The 17,054-nt window shown below is 47.1% G+C and overlaps 1 protein-coding gene across 1 annotated transcript in view; it reads right to left on the reverse strand.

Annotated features, from left to right (window-relative positions):
• The window catches only part of LOC119385239 (high affinity cAMP-specific and IBMX-insensitive 3',5'-cyclic phosphodiesterase 8B), a 29,738-nt gene extending 13,710 nt beyond the window's left edge, over window positions 1-16,028 (reverse strand). Inside the window, exons 1-6 of the mRNA XM_049414286.1 lie at window positions 15,915-16,028; window positions 12,028-12,084; window positions 10,834-11,027; window positions 8,316-8,375; window positions 6,007-6,064; window positions 2,506-2,673 (exon numbers count right to left, since the gene is read on the reverse strand). Coding sequence (XP_049270243.1) covers window positions 2,506-2,673; window positions 6,007-6,064; window positions 8,316-8,375; window positions 10,834-11,027; window positions 12,028-12,084; window positions 15,915-15,995 — 618 coding nt within the window. The 5' untranslated portion in view covers window positions 15,996-16,028. The remainder of the gene's footprint in view (window positions 1-2,505; window positions 2,674-6,006; window positions 6,065-8,315; window positions 8,376-10,833; window positions 11,028-12,027; window positions 12,085-15,914) is intronic.
• Window positions 16,029-17,054: the final 1,026 nt, after the last annotated feature.

The following is a 17,054-nucleotide window of genomic DNA, read 5'->3' on the forward strand; positions in this document are numbered from 1 at the left end:
GATTGCGACACAGCCGCTGTCACCACCATGGCGCAGCCAGGGCAGGGGGGGGGGGTATACATACAAACATACAAACGCACGTTTACCCTCCTGCCCCCCCCCCCCCCAACCCCCGACAAAAATTTCTTGCTACGCTCCTGACTGTACCACCAGAGGTAAGCCTCAAGAGACGGAAAGACGAAACACAAGTGCCTATGCTGTTATGAATTTCGCGGGGTGAGCTGCCTTGCTACGTGTCTATTTCACTCGTGAAACGCCAAGAAACAGTGCTTGTCAACGTTAAAGAAAAATTTTGCCCTTGGAGCACTGAACATGCGACTTCGAGGAGCGTCTTGGTTGCCGGCACCCTTGGAGAGGTCGCCAAAGCTTTAGTCAGTCACTCTCGCGGCTTAAACACACATCAGCATCGAGCATTTCTTTTGTAACACAAATTAAGTTGCTTTCCGATTGCGCTGAACGCTTTTACGGGCGCCTCTTTAGGGTCATCTGCTTGACGTTCATCAGGCACTCGTTGCTCGATGTCGATTCCATAATCGTCGGCATCGCTATACGGTTGCTCGTATCTAGGGTTAGCGAACAATATTTTTCTACATGCTTGGAATATTAGGGTGCGACAATAAGCAGCCGCGTTCACAAAAGGATACTCTCTCTTGTGAACGTGTCTGCTTGATTGCGCGCCCTAATACTTCCAAGTAATTATAATCAACGAGTTCCACGAATATTTTACTGCTGCGCCAACGCAATAGGAATCTGATCATAAAAAACATCATAGAAAAGAACGCCAAAGAAACGAAACGATGGCGACGAATGGCACAGGGAAGGAACGCACGTGCCTCGCTTCGTCTTCTTCAGATTACTGCGTCGTTCCTCTGTGCAATTAACAACAATGGAGGTTAACTGGATACGCTGGTCATCTGCGAACAATAGCTCAAATATATCTTCGTCTGTAAGCTCCACGTCTGAGATAAAGTTAGATAAGAGTGCTTTGAGGACGCTTCGCAAACAACAGCATAGCATGGCAGCATTGAAAATAACAGTACCCATGCCATCGAGTTCTTAGAGACCATCAAAGCCGATGCAAACGTTAGGGACTCTAAAAGCACTGCACTCTCTTGGAAAGCAGCACAGCACGCAGCTCTCTGAAGACAAGCAAACAGTCTGACTGACCAGTGAACTGGACGTAAGTGTATAACCAATCGTTGACGCGCTAACATGCGCTGTTTTGCACAAATAGTCGAGTTTGGCTGTATTATCTCCAACTAATTTACTTGTTTTCTTTTTTGTTTTTTACGATTATGAAGCAGCAAAACTACTCACTTATTTGAAGACATTACCGGCCGCAAAACTTGTTTGGTACGTCGTCATCATTATGCGTTGCTCTAACTGCAAACAGCCCCAGAAATGGTAACATACTCATTCGCGGAAAATACCTTGTTGTCCAACATCACACACACAGGATTTTCACACGCTTGAAAATCACAGTTGATTTCTGGAGGAGCGTTCTCGTTATATTAAGTGTCCTGTGGTCGCAGGTTTGCATGGCAATATGCCTTACAATCCATAAACTCACGCTGGTGTAACCGAGTTCTTGTTTCGATGCAAGACTGAAGAATATTTTAATGGCTTAAAAGTACGGCAATTCAAGTGGTGCGTCAGTAAAAATCTTTTTATTGCGATAGCAATTATATGGACACTCTCGGCTGGATTTTGCCGTCGCCGTCGCCGTCGCCGCCGTCATGCACCGTATATGTATAAGTATGTATATATATATAAAGGCCCCAAAGAAAAACAATTCAGAAAAATGCTTCCGAAGCGCGGAATCGAACCAGGGACCTCTTGTTCCGCAGCGAGCGGCGCTATCCACTACGCCACGAAACGCAGATCCTCCACGTAGCTAACGGCGAGCGTTATATACACACCATTTAGCGCTGGACGGACTCAGAGACAGCGGGCGATAATAGGCGTTTCTTCATTACCAGCGAGGTGGCGCTAGGAGCCCGACGGGCGCATTTAAAAGTCGTCGGCGAGCTCGCTCGCTTCTTCTTATATTTGCGCGTGGGCGAAGCTTGCCCTTCCGCTGTCTGCTCGCGCGGTTTTCTCGTGGCGAGGGGTAGAGGAATGTTTCACGCTCTCACCTTGATGTCCGCGCTCATGTTACGGCGCGTACGAATGTCACTCGAGCTCAGGGATGCCGCTAAACGAACAAACAGAAGATGAGCGCGAACTATCAAGTGTCACAGCTCGGCACTTGAAGAACGCTAGTTTCCTTCGCTGATTCGGCCGCCTTTGCAACAGAAGCGCTGTTCAAACTGAGAGTATCCATTGGCGAGCCTCACTTCGTATAGCATTAGTTCCTTGCTATCGCATTCATTGCTTCGCCCTTGCGGCGAAACTGTGACTTTTTTTTTCCTTCTACAAACACACAACACAAAACACCAGTGTCATCATGCTCCAAAAGCAACAAAGTGCTCCAGGAACGCTTATAACCATTTGGCGAGTGCCCACCTGAATCTCGTGCTTTGGCCCAGTAACGATGACACTGTCCCGCGTAAAGTTCAGCGCGGAGAAAAATGTCTCGGAAGCCATGAGCTTCCACAGGTTAATCAGGTCGTTGTGCTCGATCTGGATCATCTCGTTCAGGCACACGCCCAAGGAGCACGATTCCGAGAACCACTGCATAAATGTAAGCGTGAAGACATCATGCTTAAGAGCGTCACTGCACCTCACACGTATAAGCAAAACCAGTAGAAAGTGTGCAGTCTTACGCTGCAAATGTTCGTATAAGCGGCGTCATAGCAGCATAAAGCAAGACTTGCATGATTAATGTCATTGTGAGCATCTTTTCAATCAGTAGACGCATATTGTTCGCGAGGTGTGAGCTACGGAGGTTAATGAGGGATGCAAAATATGCAGCAGTCATTGGCAGCATTCCTTATTATTTTGCTCCATATTTTTCGAGGCAAATTACAGCTCGGTTCATGGAGAACATTGCTCATGGAGAACAAATATACATTTTACAGTCTAATTGTCATCTATAACTAAATAAATAATGTAATAGATCGGAGGCTTTCACATGCACATTCCTCAAAACATGTGCATCCCAGCTTTCGGATTCCATCCGAATACTACCGCTAAGTCCAAAACAAAGACTTCCTTTTACTATATAAAGAGTACGCACACAGCTGCCTCTGTAATCCTTCAGGTGATACATTCTGCGCACATTGCGACGAATGTTTTTTTTTTCTCCTTTCTTTTAAATGCTAAGCATTTCTTAGCGAACCCAAGGTACTTTGAGCGGTTCTATCTATCTATCTATCTATCTATCTATCTATCTATCTATCTATCTATCTATCTATCTATCTATCTATCTATCTATCTATCTATCTATCTATCTATCTATCTATCTATCTATCTATCTATCTATCTATCTATCTATCTATCTATCTATCTATCTATCTATCTATCTAGCCGCCTACGTCTGGGTGCTCTCGTTATCGCCTCCTTAACTTAGTGTAGACCAAAACTGGCATAGAAGGGTAAGAGGATTTGACGAATATGACATGAATAGCATGAAAATCCTGTCGCGCACATCGTCAAACCCTTTCTTCCAGACACGTGTAGCACATACCCGTTTACCACGGGCCGCGGTGTACGGGTATGCGCCACAGGTGACTGACAGCTTATATCTACCCAGGAACGGCGAGAACAGACATTGGTAATTTAAATGCGAGAGCATAAGAAAAACCGACATCAACAGCGTTGACCCGACGAATGGAAAGAGTAAAAATCAGGATCCCAGTAGGAATCGAACCAAAGTATTCTGCGTGACAGTCAGGTATTCGATCACAGAGCCCCGCCAGGCCTTGAAACTGCTTTGGTAAAACACCCTATGCAGGCGTAATGTCGGTGCAACGTCAATTGTGGTTGCACTGCTGGCGATCTAATTTTATAACAAAGCAATAAACCTTAAAATGTACTCCTATCATATAGGTGTCATGCCGGGTTAACGTCGATTGTGGTTCCAGTGTTGGCACTGTTTTCATAGACGTCTAATCATACATTACATTTGTATTCCTATGATTCAGCAAGCTATATTCAAGCGTTACTCGACCCCGGAGGAATAAGCTAACGGAAGTTACGTATGATATTCACATCATCGCACCGTAAAGTGCACTTCGCCCCACCATGGTGGTCTAGTGGTTATGACGCTGGACTGCTCGACTGGCGCAATTTACGTCGATTTTATCAAGATGGCGCAGTAAATCCAATTTGGCGCACTTTGGCGCAGGAGTGGAATCCCTGAGAAAAGCACGGAGGTCACGATGACAATGTTTATGAGCGCAAGAGGATTTTCGGTATTGCAATTTTCACAATGCTTGTATAATGTGGCATTCAAGTAAACGAGCCAATTATTAGCATGCTGAACCTTTAAGAGCTTATGGTGATAATGGAAACCGCACCATAGTACAAGCATACTTGCAGCAATTTAAAATCATTTGTTTTTGCATTAGTGTCTCTTTTCACCTTGCATGCTATACCTACCACTGTAGCCCCGCCATGGTGGTCTAGTGGTTATGGTGCTCGACTGCTGACCCGAAGGTCGCGGGATCGAATCCCGGCCGCGGCTGCTGCATTTTCGATGGAGGAGAAAATGTATGAGGCCCATGTACTTAGATTTAGGTGCACGTTAAAAATTAACACCATCTTCCCAAAGGGAACCCTTATGGGATACGAAGCAGCAGCGTTGCGCACGGGTGGCGTCACGGGTTGAACGGCGCTAACGCGCCAGCTCCGGTCCAGCGCCCGTGTCCACTCTGAAGAAACGACAAGACCTACGCCAGCCATCGCTTCAAACGAATCTTCCAGCGCTCACCGCAGCACCCGCGTTAGCGCCGTTCAACCCGTGACGCTACCCGTGCGCAACGCTGCTGCTTCGCATCCTATCAGGGTTCCCTTTGGGAAGATGGTGTTAATTTTTGCGCGTGAACCAACGAGTCGGCGGTGTAGCGAGCGGCGGTCGCGGTAGCGGAGCGAGCGGAGGTAGCGGCAGGTGTTGCGGGCGAACGGACGAGGCGGCAGCTGCGGGCACTGCGGCGAGCGCGCGGCAGGCGAGGGAGAGAGTGACGTCAGCGCGCACTGCGATGGCAGCGTGACGTCACGCCCAGCTGCGGCGTGACCTACTTGGCACCGCTCCAACACCTGCGGCGAGGGGAGCGCGTTGCGGCGCGTTCGTACGGACGCACGGAGGGACAGCGTTACACAGGCTAGTCAAAGAGCTGCTTCGCATCTAATAACCCCAGGTGGTCAAAATTTCCGGAGCCCTCCATTACGGCGTCTCTCATAATCATATCGTGGTTTTGGGACTTTAAACTCCAGATATTATTATTATTATTATTATTATTATTATTATTATTATTATTATTATTATTATTATTATTATTATTAATATTATTATTATTATTATTATTAAAGTGCACATCGTTTGATAATACTGATGTTTGTGCTCTAGTGCTTACGTTACGTCAGACCATAAGTTATCCTTTGAACGCCAGTGTAGTCGAAGTTTCTGATGAGCCCACGATGTGCACACAACTACTACACTTACAGAAACACGTCGATCAATCTCGTAACGCTCGGCTCAAAACCGAAATATGCAGCATAGATAATTACTAGCCAACTGCTTTGCATGAAACCGATTCCTACAAGGCGTTGGATCTGCCGAATTTTTTTAAGCTCTACCGAACTACAGAGGCTCACGAAAATATCCTGCAACACCTTCCGATAATTGTGCATACAGTTCTGGCTGCGCCAATGTACAAAAAAAAAGATAAATAAAACTAAAATGCAGTTACGACTGAAGTCACTTGACAGGCTTCAACAGCCGCTGTGACACCAACAGCGATTCGCCAATACACCCGGCCTCATGTCTCGACGCAAATAAGTGCATAGCAGCGGAGAAAAAAGTACTACGGCAGAAGCGCGAACAGGTGCAGAGAGGATGGTTACCCTGTTGTAGCCAGACCTGAGCAGCGGAATTATGGCAGCGTCTTCTTGTTCGGCCAGCCTGAAGAGAAAAGGTGGACAACTCAGTGTCGCGGGATCATAAGAACATACTGTCCATTTTATCAGGCCTCACGTGACTTGCTTAAAAAAATTAAGGAAGCTTCGCACAGTGCCAAGCCCGAAGGAAGTGCGGAGCTGGGCAGCCTTCTCTGTTTCTCTTTCTTTCCTCCTCTGCTTCTTTGTTTTTCTCTCATCTCTCATCTACGTCTTTTTTGTCGCTGTTTATTTCTATCCTTTCTTTCTCTCTATCTTTTTATTTCTATATCTTTCTCCTTCTTGTTCTTTCTATCTTTCATTGTCTTTCTTTCCCATGTTTGTCTCACTCTCTATCTCTCTATTTCTCGCTTGCTTCCGCTTTCTTTCCATCTTTTTTCTCTCTTTCTTTCTTTTTCTTTCTTTGATTCTCTCTCTGCATTTCTTTCTCTCTCTTTCTCATTCTTTTTATGCTATGCTTCGCTCTCTCCCCTCGTCCTCTCCCTCAACCTCACTTCCCTTTTCTACCCCGTTGCTATACGATACTATGCAAGGCTATGCTGTGTTCTGTCCGCGTGCCTAGATAGCCAAGTGGTCAAGACGCTCGCCTTCGGATCGTGGGTACGCCGGTTCGAATCCCGCCACCTGATGAGGAATATTTTTCGCCACGATGTTCTCTTTCTTTATATCTTTCTTTCTGCCTCTCTGTACCCATTCTCTCCACTCACCCATGAGGGTTATTACAGGCCACGCCGGAGAAATCGGCGCGCGTTTTGGGAGCGAAGCAGAAGATGAAGAAAAGTACTGAGAGAGGAAGTAGAGGACGAAGAGAGCGCGTACCGATGCATGACGATGATAGTTTCTGTTCGCACTACCCGGCGCAACGAAACGCTTTGATAGCTCCGCTCTTAAAAATAGGCGTTCTTGATATTTCAGCATTATCTGGCTGATGATGAGTTCGAGTTTTTGTTTATCATGTCCTCAGCTTTTGTCTTCATTTTCGACGGGCATAGACAACTCATGCTCACGATCGTTATTTCCTTTCAGCGTGTTTGTAAAAATCAGCGCGTACAGGACGGATCACAAGACGAGGAGGACACAGTACGAGCGCTGTCTAACAACTGAAGTTTACTGAAACCAAAAACTAACGCAACGAAAACCAGCACCATGCGTGCGCAGAAAACTTTAGGTAACGCCACAGAAATGGTTAAGCGTGCGTATACCTCGCAATCTAGCAAACAAACCGACGGTACAGATATACATTCACCACCCTTCATTTTGATAAAGAACGCTTCCGCGAGTTCACGAGGCTTTTTGTCTTTGTGCTTCAGCATAATGGCTGTGTTATTGAAAAAAGCTTTACAACCGCATGATCTGCAATGGCCTGAAAAATGTGACGTTGGCGTTCCCTTTAAGGTATTATTGTGCTGGAGAAGTCTTTCGTTAATGCATTCCGTTTCCAACTAGCACACCTCTCTATCTTATTCCTTTGAGCCGACGCTGCTGCCACAAAATGCGGCAAATTTTCTGTTAGGTGATATTGCAGACGGTGAAGTCAAAACCATGCCAGCCTTTGTTTATAAGATAGCGGCGCTTGATAAGTTCATCACGGTCACTGTTTGCGCGCATGAACACGAGACATGCGCACGTAATGTTACCCCGAACTTCGCCATTAGGCCATGCTTACAAAGCTAGCTGGCATGGTAGCATTTTAAAACTACAGATAACATTGAGCTGTGTCTATACAATAAATTTTAAATTATTGTGTCGGGAAATCGTCAGCCAATACAAATCAGCTTCTATACCAGTAAATTTTGTTTCTGTTCAAACGCAACTGTCAAGTTTAATATTTCATGACCATCGCTTCAGGATGCTGGATCCTAAGGTAATGACAAGTTTATGTTGTTTGCAAGCGATCACAATAAATAGTTTGAGGAGAGGTGTGCGCTATCAACCTCGACCAGCTGTCCAGGTTGTTTGACGCTGTCTGATATTGCGGACAAGCGTAATACCTCTGACATCTTTGACTGCTCAGTTACGCTGAGATCGCCCGCCTTATTTTGCTTCTGCACTTCGCAATGCTCGTGTCTTCAGCGAGTCGCACAATATCAAGCAAGAAGGGGCACTGTCGTGACTGACACTGGGTCAAATTAAAGACCTACATACATTCAGCGCGACAAAATAACTTGAATTTTTACACCTGCCTTGCTTCACAGCCAAAGCAATTCGCAAAAGCTGCCCAAAGATTTTGGAAGAAAGAAATTATTAGTAGTTCTTACCCTTTCTTTACGACAGCGACGAGGCAAGAGAATTCACAACCCTTGAAACTTCGCAGCATTCTGTAAGAGAGATGGACACAGATAATTCGCTATGGGATGTACTAACTTACGTAGCCTGGCATCATATAGGAATATTCCCTCAAAATTCTTATAAAAGTGTGTGCGTGCGTGTCTGTGCGTGCGAGCACGTGTGTGTCTCCTTACTGCAGTTGTCCTCGTTTTCAACAGTGTAGCACATGTCCTCCCTCAAAGCGCGAAATATTTCTTCGACCTCGATATTTCGTAAGGGATAATTCTTTTCGCAGAGTTATGCGCATACGGCTTGCCTCAAGTGATCACCAAGGAGCTGCATCTGCTTTGAACTCTAACACGCGCAGATTCTTGCGCTTGACTTATATAGGAATTCGGCGCATTCTGTATTGATCCACTCGATGCTCGGGTAGTGACAGGCAAGAAAAAGTAATGCTGATGAAAACTGTTGCCAGGAGAACGAACAGAGCTCACCGACAGCGAAGGGGTGGGGCAGCCGCTAAGGCATTTACGTTGCTGTAAAGCAAAACGAAGGTCATAGGTGCAATTCCAAGTGCCACGAGTACAACTCTTGAAGCAAAAGGAATCTGTGTTTGAAATAAGGAAAGCGTGAGTTTGTCCGGTCGGCCTGGAAACCTGCCGCTTCCTGTTTCCAGCTGAGTCATAGCGCTTCCCTGTGCTTAGAAGACAACGGCAGATCGTGTGCACCTTGTCACTGCTGCAAGCCAGCTGAGTTAAAATGCAGCTATTGCGACTTTATCCACATGCACAAGCAATAGTGGAAGTGATGAAGCACTGTATTTTACAGCAAAGCTCTTAGGGGGAGGTTAATCGGAGGCGACGATTGCGCAGTCGTCGCCTCGAACTATACGCGAGGCGCATTCTGCTGCGACTACAACTGGGCTTGCATCCTGACCCTCTTGTGCCCAGGAGGGAACTCGCAACGCCACTGCCAGGACCCCGGACTTTCCAGAACAGAATGCCTCCTGCTACCCCGCCTCTAGATCGGCTACAGCTAGACGGCTGCGCCGGAGCTACCAACATGGCTGCAGTAACCAGTCTTCAGCTTTTACAGAGTGCGGGGAAGAAACACCGCAGCATCTCCTCGGTCACTGTCCCGCACTAAACCAAAAACGAGCACTGATGGTCGGCACACTAGTGAGTACGCAAACCTATGCGTCCTTCTTCCTCGCCTTCCACCGTCGCGCGATCTCACTACGGTGCACGTTCCAACCCTAGTTCGGCGTAGGCTCATTTTGGCCAGGATTAAATGGGACAAGCATTTCTAAAGCTTCTTTGTTGCGCTGAACGGAGAATGGCAAAAACGATGTCACCGATCTGCATCGTGGCCCTTCAACTGCAGTTCCGTGCCGAGCTCTACCAATTTTGCTGGTCAGACGAGTCTCTGGAGAAGCATAGCTGCGGGTTTTGGAATTCATGATGGTGTTTAGCCGTGCTTGTGCTTCGAAGATATACACTGATGCAAACAGCGCGAATATTGGACAGAAATTCCGGACTCCCTTTGCTTCTCCCTCGTTTTTGTCTCCCTCCTACTTCTTTATTTTTTGCTCAATGGTGCGATATATATATATATATATATATATATATATATATATATATATATATATAGGTTTCATGGTCTGTTCAAATAGCGTGAACCGACTAGCCCGGCAGCAAGTGTTACTCAGATAAAAGAATACATAACATAGGCGGTATTAACAGCGCATAGACGATAAGGAAAAGGGTCAGGATAAGTAGAGGCACAGAGCGCTGGCGCGTTAGTTTTGTGTAGCTTATGCATGCCAACTCCTCTTTGGCCCCAACCGAACAGATGTCTCGCTGACATGTTCGAGGGGCCCTGCAACACTTTTTATCACGGTACGTGGGATATGCCGAATTTTTTTTTTATCATGGTCAGAAAACGCTGTCGATGGGCAGTCGGGGTCCCTGTGAACATGAGAGCCAATTATAGCACTGCACGGGGCAGGGAATTTGCAATTAAGTTTCAGTACTCAAAAACAGCTAGAAAACATTCGCTCTTCTCTCGGCAAATTACGTCATCGACGGGCCCGACTGCATCAGCGGATTGAAGGACATGGCCATTGGCTGGTTCAAGCATTCTTGTGCAGCGCTGCTACCGCGGTCGTCACGGGGTGCCGCCATGTGCGAGCGCCGCGCTTTGTAGTGTGCTAGAATGACACAGTAGCGCCATAGGCGTGCGCACAGGGGGGGGGGGGGTGCAGGGGGGCCGCCGTCCCCCCCTAATCATCTAAGAGGGGGGCGCAAAATCTGCCCCGTACATTGACCCTTCTAGTCACCTAAGAGGGGGGGGGCGCAAAATCTGCCCCATACATGGACTTAGTAGGGTGGGGGGCGCTGGGATGAACCTTCGGCCCCCCTAATGGGGAACCCTGCACACGCCTATGAGTAGCGCTACTATAGCGCGCTCGAGGGCCCCTATCAGCCAACGGGTATATGAATGAAAGACCTGCACAAGGTCGCCGGTTCGGTGGAGTTTCCGTCTCGCGCGTCGACGAACACTAAGTGCGGGTGGGCCATGAGGTAGTAGCTGAGCGCCTCCTCAGTGTTCGGTGCCAGCGTGCACTCGTAGTGCATCTTCTCGGCGGCCGCCTTGAGCGTCTGGTACTGCGAGTCGTCTTCTCTCTCGAACACGAACATCACCTGCGACGTTGCAGCACAAACACAGTGAGCCGGTTATCTGCTGTGGGCCTTTTCACCTGTGAAGCCGTGACTGTATCGCTTTGGCACTTGTATTTCAGCGTTTTGAGCTGTGGCATCGTTGAATCTACCACTGCTAGAAACTTCCCGTCTCCTTATTTATTTATTAAGGCGGAAGCCTTAGATGCCTCATCAAACACGAAAATTGACCGGCGTCCCGCGTCGGCGTCTCCCGCCAGCGTCCACTCGAGTGATGCAAAATATCATCACGTGATGACGTCACCATATGACGTCATCATGACGCCACAGATCATCAAAATTTATGACGTCATCACCTGCATCTGAGCTTGGTCAACGGTGGGCCCATCACGGAGGCAGTGCAAAACCACATTAGGTGCAGAAAGATCTTGTGGGGTGGCAGTGCAGGAACAATACATGGACTGAGAAGAAAAAGAAAACGGCTTTCGCCTTCCAGTCGTCTTAGGTGTGTGCATAAGGTACCCTATCAGTATTTATTTTTATTTATTTATTTGTTTATTTATTTCACTTGCGACTAACACTGCCACGAAAGAAGTATGTGCTCTCATGCATTCAACATGTGTATGTTCAATGCATGTGCGCTATCCTTACTTTGCATCCAAAAAGTAAAGATATGTACGAGGAATTGAGCATGGAATGAATTCGCACCACGCGCCTCGAGCTGATACTACCGAATTCCCAAAAGGTCCTTGTTTTTGTTGTTATTTAAGCTACTGTTCAAGTTGGAGAATCAGGATATTTCAGCTTTTTGTGCTTGAACACTGAAATAAAACGATTGATTATATAATGAAACCAATATTTATTTATTTATTTATTTATTTATTTATTTATTTATTTATTTATTTATTTATTTATTTATTTTATCCCCATCCTTAGCACGTACGCAGCGTCCACCGCGAAGATTTTAATTAACACCAAATTGTACATGAATATAAATAAACGAAACCAAACAAAAAGTGCTCACTCTGACGGTCGGGATGGTGAGGTACATTGGGCCGAACTTGAAAGCTACCGTTCCTTGCTGAAAGAAAAACAATACTAGGTAATCAGGAAATGTCTCAGAAAAGGTACACTTGAGTTGTACAGCGTAGAGTCAGGCCATATCTTACGACAAATTTTAGCACGCCGTTGAAACTCTGAAGTCCATCACACGCGAGACGTATTGTTGAAAAACTGAAACGGTAGCGTCTTTGTGTCCTTATATATAGGTTTCTGCGTTTCATCTATCTATCTATCTATCTATCTATCTATCTATCTATCTATCTATCTATCTATCTATCTATCTATCTATCTATCTATCTATCTATCTATCTATCTATCTATCTATCTATCTATCTATCTATCTATCTATCTATCTATCTAGTCGCTACATATTCGTGCTCTCGCGGCCGCTTTAATAACTTGCTATATGCCGGCATGGCATGACATGTGTCTGACGAACGTAAATGACAGGCAGTAAGACAAAAATCATGCTGTGAGTGTCATATACGTCATGATTTACATGACATGGTCTCGGTGCTCTCGCGGCCGTTTCATTAACATGACATATACTAAGATTGTATGGCATGAGATGTCTTTATAAAGAACTTAAATGACAGGTCATAACGTGAAAAACATGTCATGCAAGTCTCTTGACATATATGACAAGGCGCCGTCGTGATGTTATGGAGGTCGTTTCATCACCTTGCTATATACGAAAATGTGCGTCGAATATGTATGTATCATAATGCACATGCATGCATGAAAAACATGCGATAGGAAAGACATATGTCATGACATGAATGCTTTGATTTGTCTCAATGCCATACCATGCGGTGCAAATATACAGCACCTCGCAGCCTGCTTCGCATTAGATCGAATCTCACAGTGCGTGGGATCGAGGGCAGTACCCAGCGCTTGGTCCCGTCCCTTTTTTCTTAGTCCCGTTTTAGCGCTGTTTACCCGTAGTTGCGTAGGGCGTACACAGGCTGATGATGACCCGTAGTTGAGTACCCAGGATTTTCCAGGATATTTTTTTTTTGGGGGGGGGGGGGGGGTAGAACGACTAACTTGGACAACTGGTGGTCGCTGTGAAAGTGTGTAAATACTTAAATACTTTAGTGTCACCCGAAAAGTTAAAGCACGAAAAAATTTCCGGAGGTGTCAGACACCCCCCCCCCCCTAGTTACGACACTGGTGGTATCTGCCAATTTTATTTTCCTTTGGACACGATCATCCTTTGGCCCGGATCATGTTCATGAATGGGCAAGAAAGCTTGTTGTAAGAGTCAGGGCTATTGGTTGCCATCCAAACAACGGTGCTAGTGTTCAAGTGCGGCTGTGCCGAATCAAACATCTCAGCCAATTGGCATTCCTTATAGGGCTGTAGTGTTCATGTTTGTAGTGCGCATGTGGTTCAAAATACCAAGACCTGAAGGTCTTGATAGTTCGAACCATAGGCGTGCGCAGTGTTCCTCATTAAGGGGGGCGAAGATGCCTCACCGCAGCGCCCCCCCCCCCCTTGTTCGATTTCGAAAGAAGCTTCGCAGTGGATGTAATGACGAAAATGAAGCGATGGCGTGCCTCCCGCAACGACCTGCCTTCCGTCCCCAGCTTTCCGGGGTAAAAATGGGAAGTAAACAGTTCTTGGAATGCAACATCAGTGGTCCTCGGCCGCCGTTATCGTCAAAAACTGCATGGCCGTAACCGCATATATTAAATAATGACGAGACAGGTCCGACTGACTGCTAAAGTTATGGGGCATACATGGCGCCCCCCTAAGATGATTAGGGGAGGGGGGGGGGCTGCCACCGTCGTGCGCACGCTTGTTTCGAACCACATGCGGACTACAGACATGTAACATTATTTTCTTGATTTGCACACTGATTGCACACAGATTGATTTTTGTATAACCTATAGGTTGTATTCACTGAGGACACGCCCACACTGGCGCGCGGGCTGATGGGAAGGGCGTGAGCTGCTTCCGCTTCCGTCGGTCATGATCCTGGCCACTTCGTGAAGCTCTTTCGGTGCGTGTGGATGTTCTGTGCCTCAGTTCGCGAAGCAGCAGCTGACCATGTTCTGTTGCAGTCTCTGAAATCATGGTAAATTGCGCCGTCTATTGACGTAGCAATAGGTCACGGAGAAAGGACAGCGTCAACTTTTATGGAGCCATGTACAACCAACGCAAGAATTGTGGAAATGTGTTGTGCCGAGTGGTTCGCCGCATTGTTCGCTCTCGCATCAACAAAAGTTGGACTAACTACGAAGTGTGCAGCGCTCATTTCATTGCTGGTGAGTACAAATTTTGGTTCCAAATGTTACACTTGACGCATTTTATGCTTCAGAGCGTCCGTGTTTGTTGTCCCGTCACCACGCCGCTTGGAGAAGGGCAGTTAAATATCTGGTTGGCTGGGTGTTTACGTTTGCGTAGCCGCATTTTTATTGTTGTAAACGACACTAATACATAATGTCAGCGTGCACTGGCGCAGTTGCATTTTTTCGCTCCGCTTGCGACGTCTCTCCTGTAAAACGTTCGCTCTGAGATTTGCCTCGGTGACTGCTTCTCACTTCAAGAGGCGACGCTGGCGTACTACAAGATCTGTAATTACACTTGTATTACTCACTTGCAGGAAAGCCATCCTTTTTGGTGGACGAGACCAGCCCCAACTGGGCACGAAGTCTTCGGGAGGCTACGCAAGCAACCCTAAAGAATCCTTGATGTCGGAAATTTTCACCGTCGGCACACGCTCGACGTCGAAGTGCAACTCGCCCATGCCCAGGAACAGTGGTTCAATACCGCCGCAAAGCTTGAATTTTTCCACGCAAAGCTCCAATTTTTTCCAACCTGCTCCCTTGCCGTCTCGTCCAAGCTTTTGCGCATTGCGCTCATAACTGATTAAAGGCGTATCGCCCATCACTTCGCAGCGTTTTCGACCGCGTTCGCCGAGGGTTATCCTGCGGTAGTTGCTAGTACACAGCAACAATTCCTGTCCTAAAAGGGCAGCACCTGTCAAATCCCAGATAAAGCAAAACACACAGTGTGGGGCACTACTACGGTCCCTAGGGACCGTAGCACTACGGCACAGACGCCATACAGTGGCCAGAATCATGGCGGACCGCCCGAAGGACGACGTCACCATAGTTGCCAGCGCTGCTCACAGCATCGTGGCGACGTCATGTGAATACAACCTATTAAGGCGAAAACCTTAGACGCTTCATCAAACGCGAAAATTGACCGTCGGCGTCCAGCGGCGTCGGGGACGAGTGCAGATGCAAGAAATCATCACATGACGTCACAGATCGGCAAAAGTTGTGCCGTCACTATGACGTCATGTTGATGTCATGTGACGTAACGTCACATTGTGACGTCATTACATGGCATCGTAGCTTGATCAAAGGGGAGCCGATCGCGGAGGCAGTGCAAACGAACTCACGTTTTCTTATTCTTGCTGCTACGATTTACTTGATGTTTATTTTGCTCTCCCTATTTGGACCAAAATGCTGTTCCACGGTATGTTTAAATAAATAAATAAATAAATAAATAAATAAATAAATAAATAATGGCACTAAGCGCAAACACAAGACGAGGGACGAGAGATACAAAGACGCAGCGCTTTGCATGCATCTCTTGTCCCTCGTCTTGCGTTTGCGCTTAGTATGCATTTTGAACCTAATTTCTGTGGTTCGTTTCTAATATGATGAAGTTCTTGTATGTTCTAATGCTCTGTAGCATATTCTGTAATCAAACGGAAACAACAAAGAGAATATTATAGTTTCGCTGTATAGGTAATATACCGCAAGTGTAGCGACCGGTGTTCACGAACTCATGGCTACAGTGACAGCGCTCGAACGAGAGAAAGTATAGCCTCACCCGGAACGTGAGGTGCGTGCGGGCGATGTCGTATTTCTGGTCGGCATCGTGCAGCGTCATCCCGACGTGGGGAGGTGCCATGGCAGCCGCGCGACCGACCGCTGGGAGCTTCTCTCTTCTTCTACCTCGCCGCGAGCGCAGGAAGCGCGAGTTTCGAGTCGTTTTCTTCTTCTGCTCCTTTCAAGTGATAGTATGTTAAAATAATCGCTTTGTTTTTTCTGCTCTCTAATTACTGACGTGTGCCGCTTCACAATTATAACACTCTTATCAAGACCACCAATATAGCGCGTGTGCAAAGCGTCAGGGTCCTGTATTTCGCTATCGTCTCCGCTGCGAATTTCGATTTATCAACATGTGCCAGCTTGATGTCCGGCCTTTCAGAGATCACGCCTTAGAACGGTGTATCTTTTTTATGTGTTTGGTAGTGTATACGGACATGTAAGCCACAGTGAAAGAGGTAATACAGTGCAGGGGCGCCTCTGGAGCTTTTTGGTGTTCCATCAAACTTTCGGGATGCGATTTGCACGTTGCCGCTGCCCTTCCCTTTAAAAGAACGCTTCGGAAGCCTCTGTGCAGCGCTCTATGTATCTACAATGGGCGGAACCATATGGCTGACTGTCACAAACGAGCGCGTCAATAAAGCGCGCGCGGCCACTTTCAAATGGCAGCGGGATAGCACGGCGCCCGCCGCTCGCCCAAGAAGCGCGATCTACGAAAAACAAGTACAAAAGACGCCGACGCGCCGCCTCCTCCTCGCCCACTAGCAGTCTCAGATTAAACGCCCGGCAAAGCCTGAAACTTTCTAGAAGGAAAGCATGACGCAACGCCGAGTGACGCCGCCGCAAGTAGAACCGGCGAGAGAAATCTCGTACTTTCCCTAGCTTTGGCTGTGCTGCACGCCGGAGAACACTCCCAACGCTTCCAGAACCTGGGGGAGAGGAGTTAAAAGCGTGCACCGACGACGGAGGAAGTGAGTCGGTCCGGAGATGGTGAAGTTATGCTGAGTGTGGCTCCGGCAGCCAAAGAAGACGTGTTTATGATGTGCGGTCAGTCGGTCGTCGATCTGGAAGAATCGGATGACGACGCCGTGTGAGCCGTGACAAGTTACGACGACGGAAGGAACAACAGCAGTCAGTGCTG

This window comes from Rhipicephalus sanguineus, chromosome 3 (assembly GCF_013339695.2).
Source record: "Rhipicephalus sanguineus isolate Rsan-2018 chromosome 3, BIME_Rsan_1.4, whole genome shotgun sequence".
Taxonomy (NCBI): domain Eukaryota; kingdom Metazoa; phylum Arthropoda; class Arachnida; order Ixodida; family Ixodidae; genus Rhipicephalus; species Rhipicephalus sanguineus.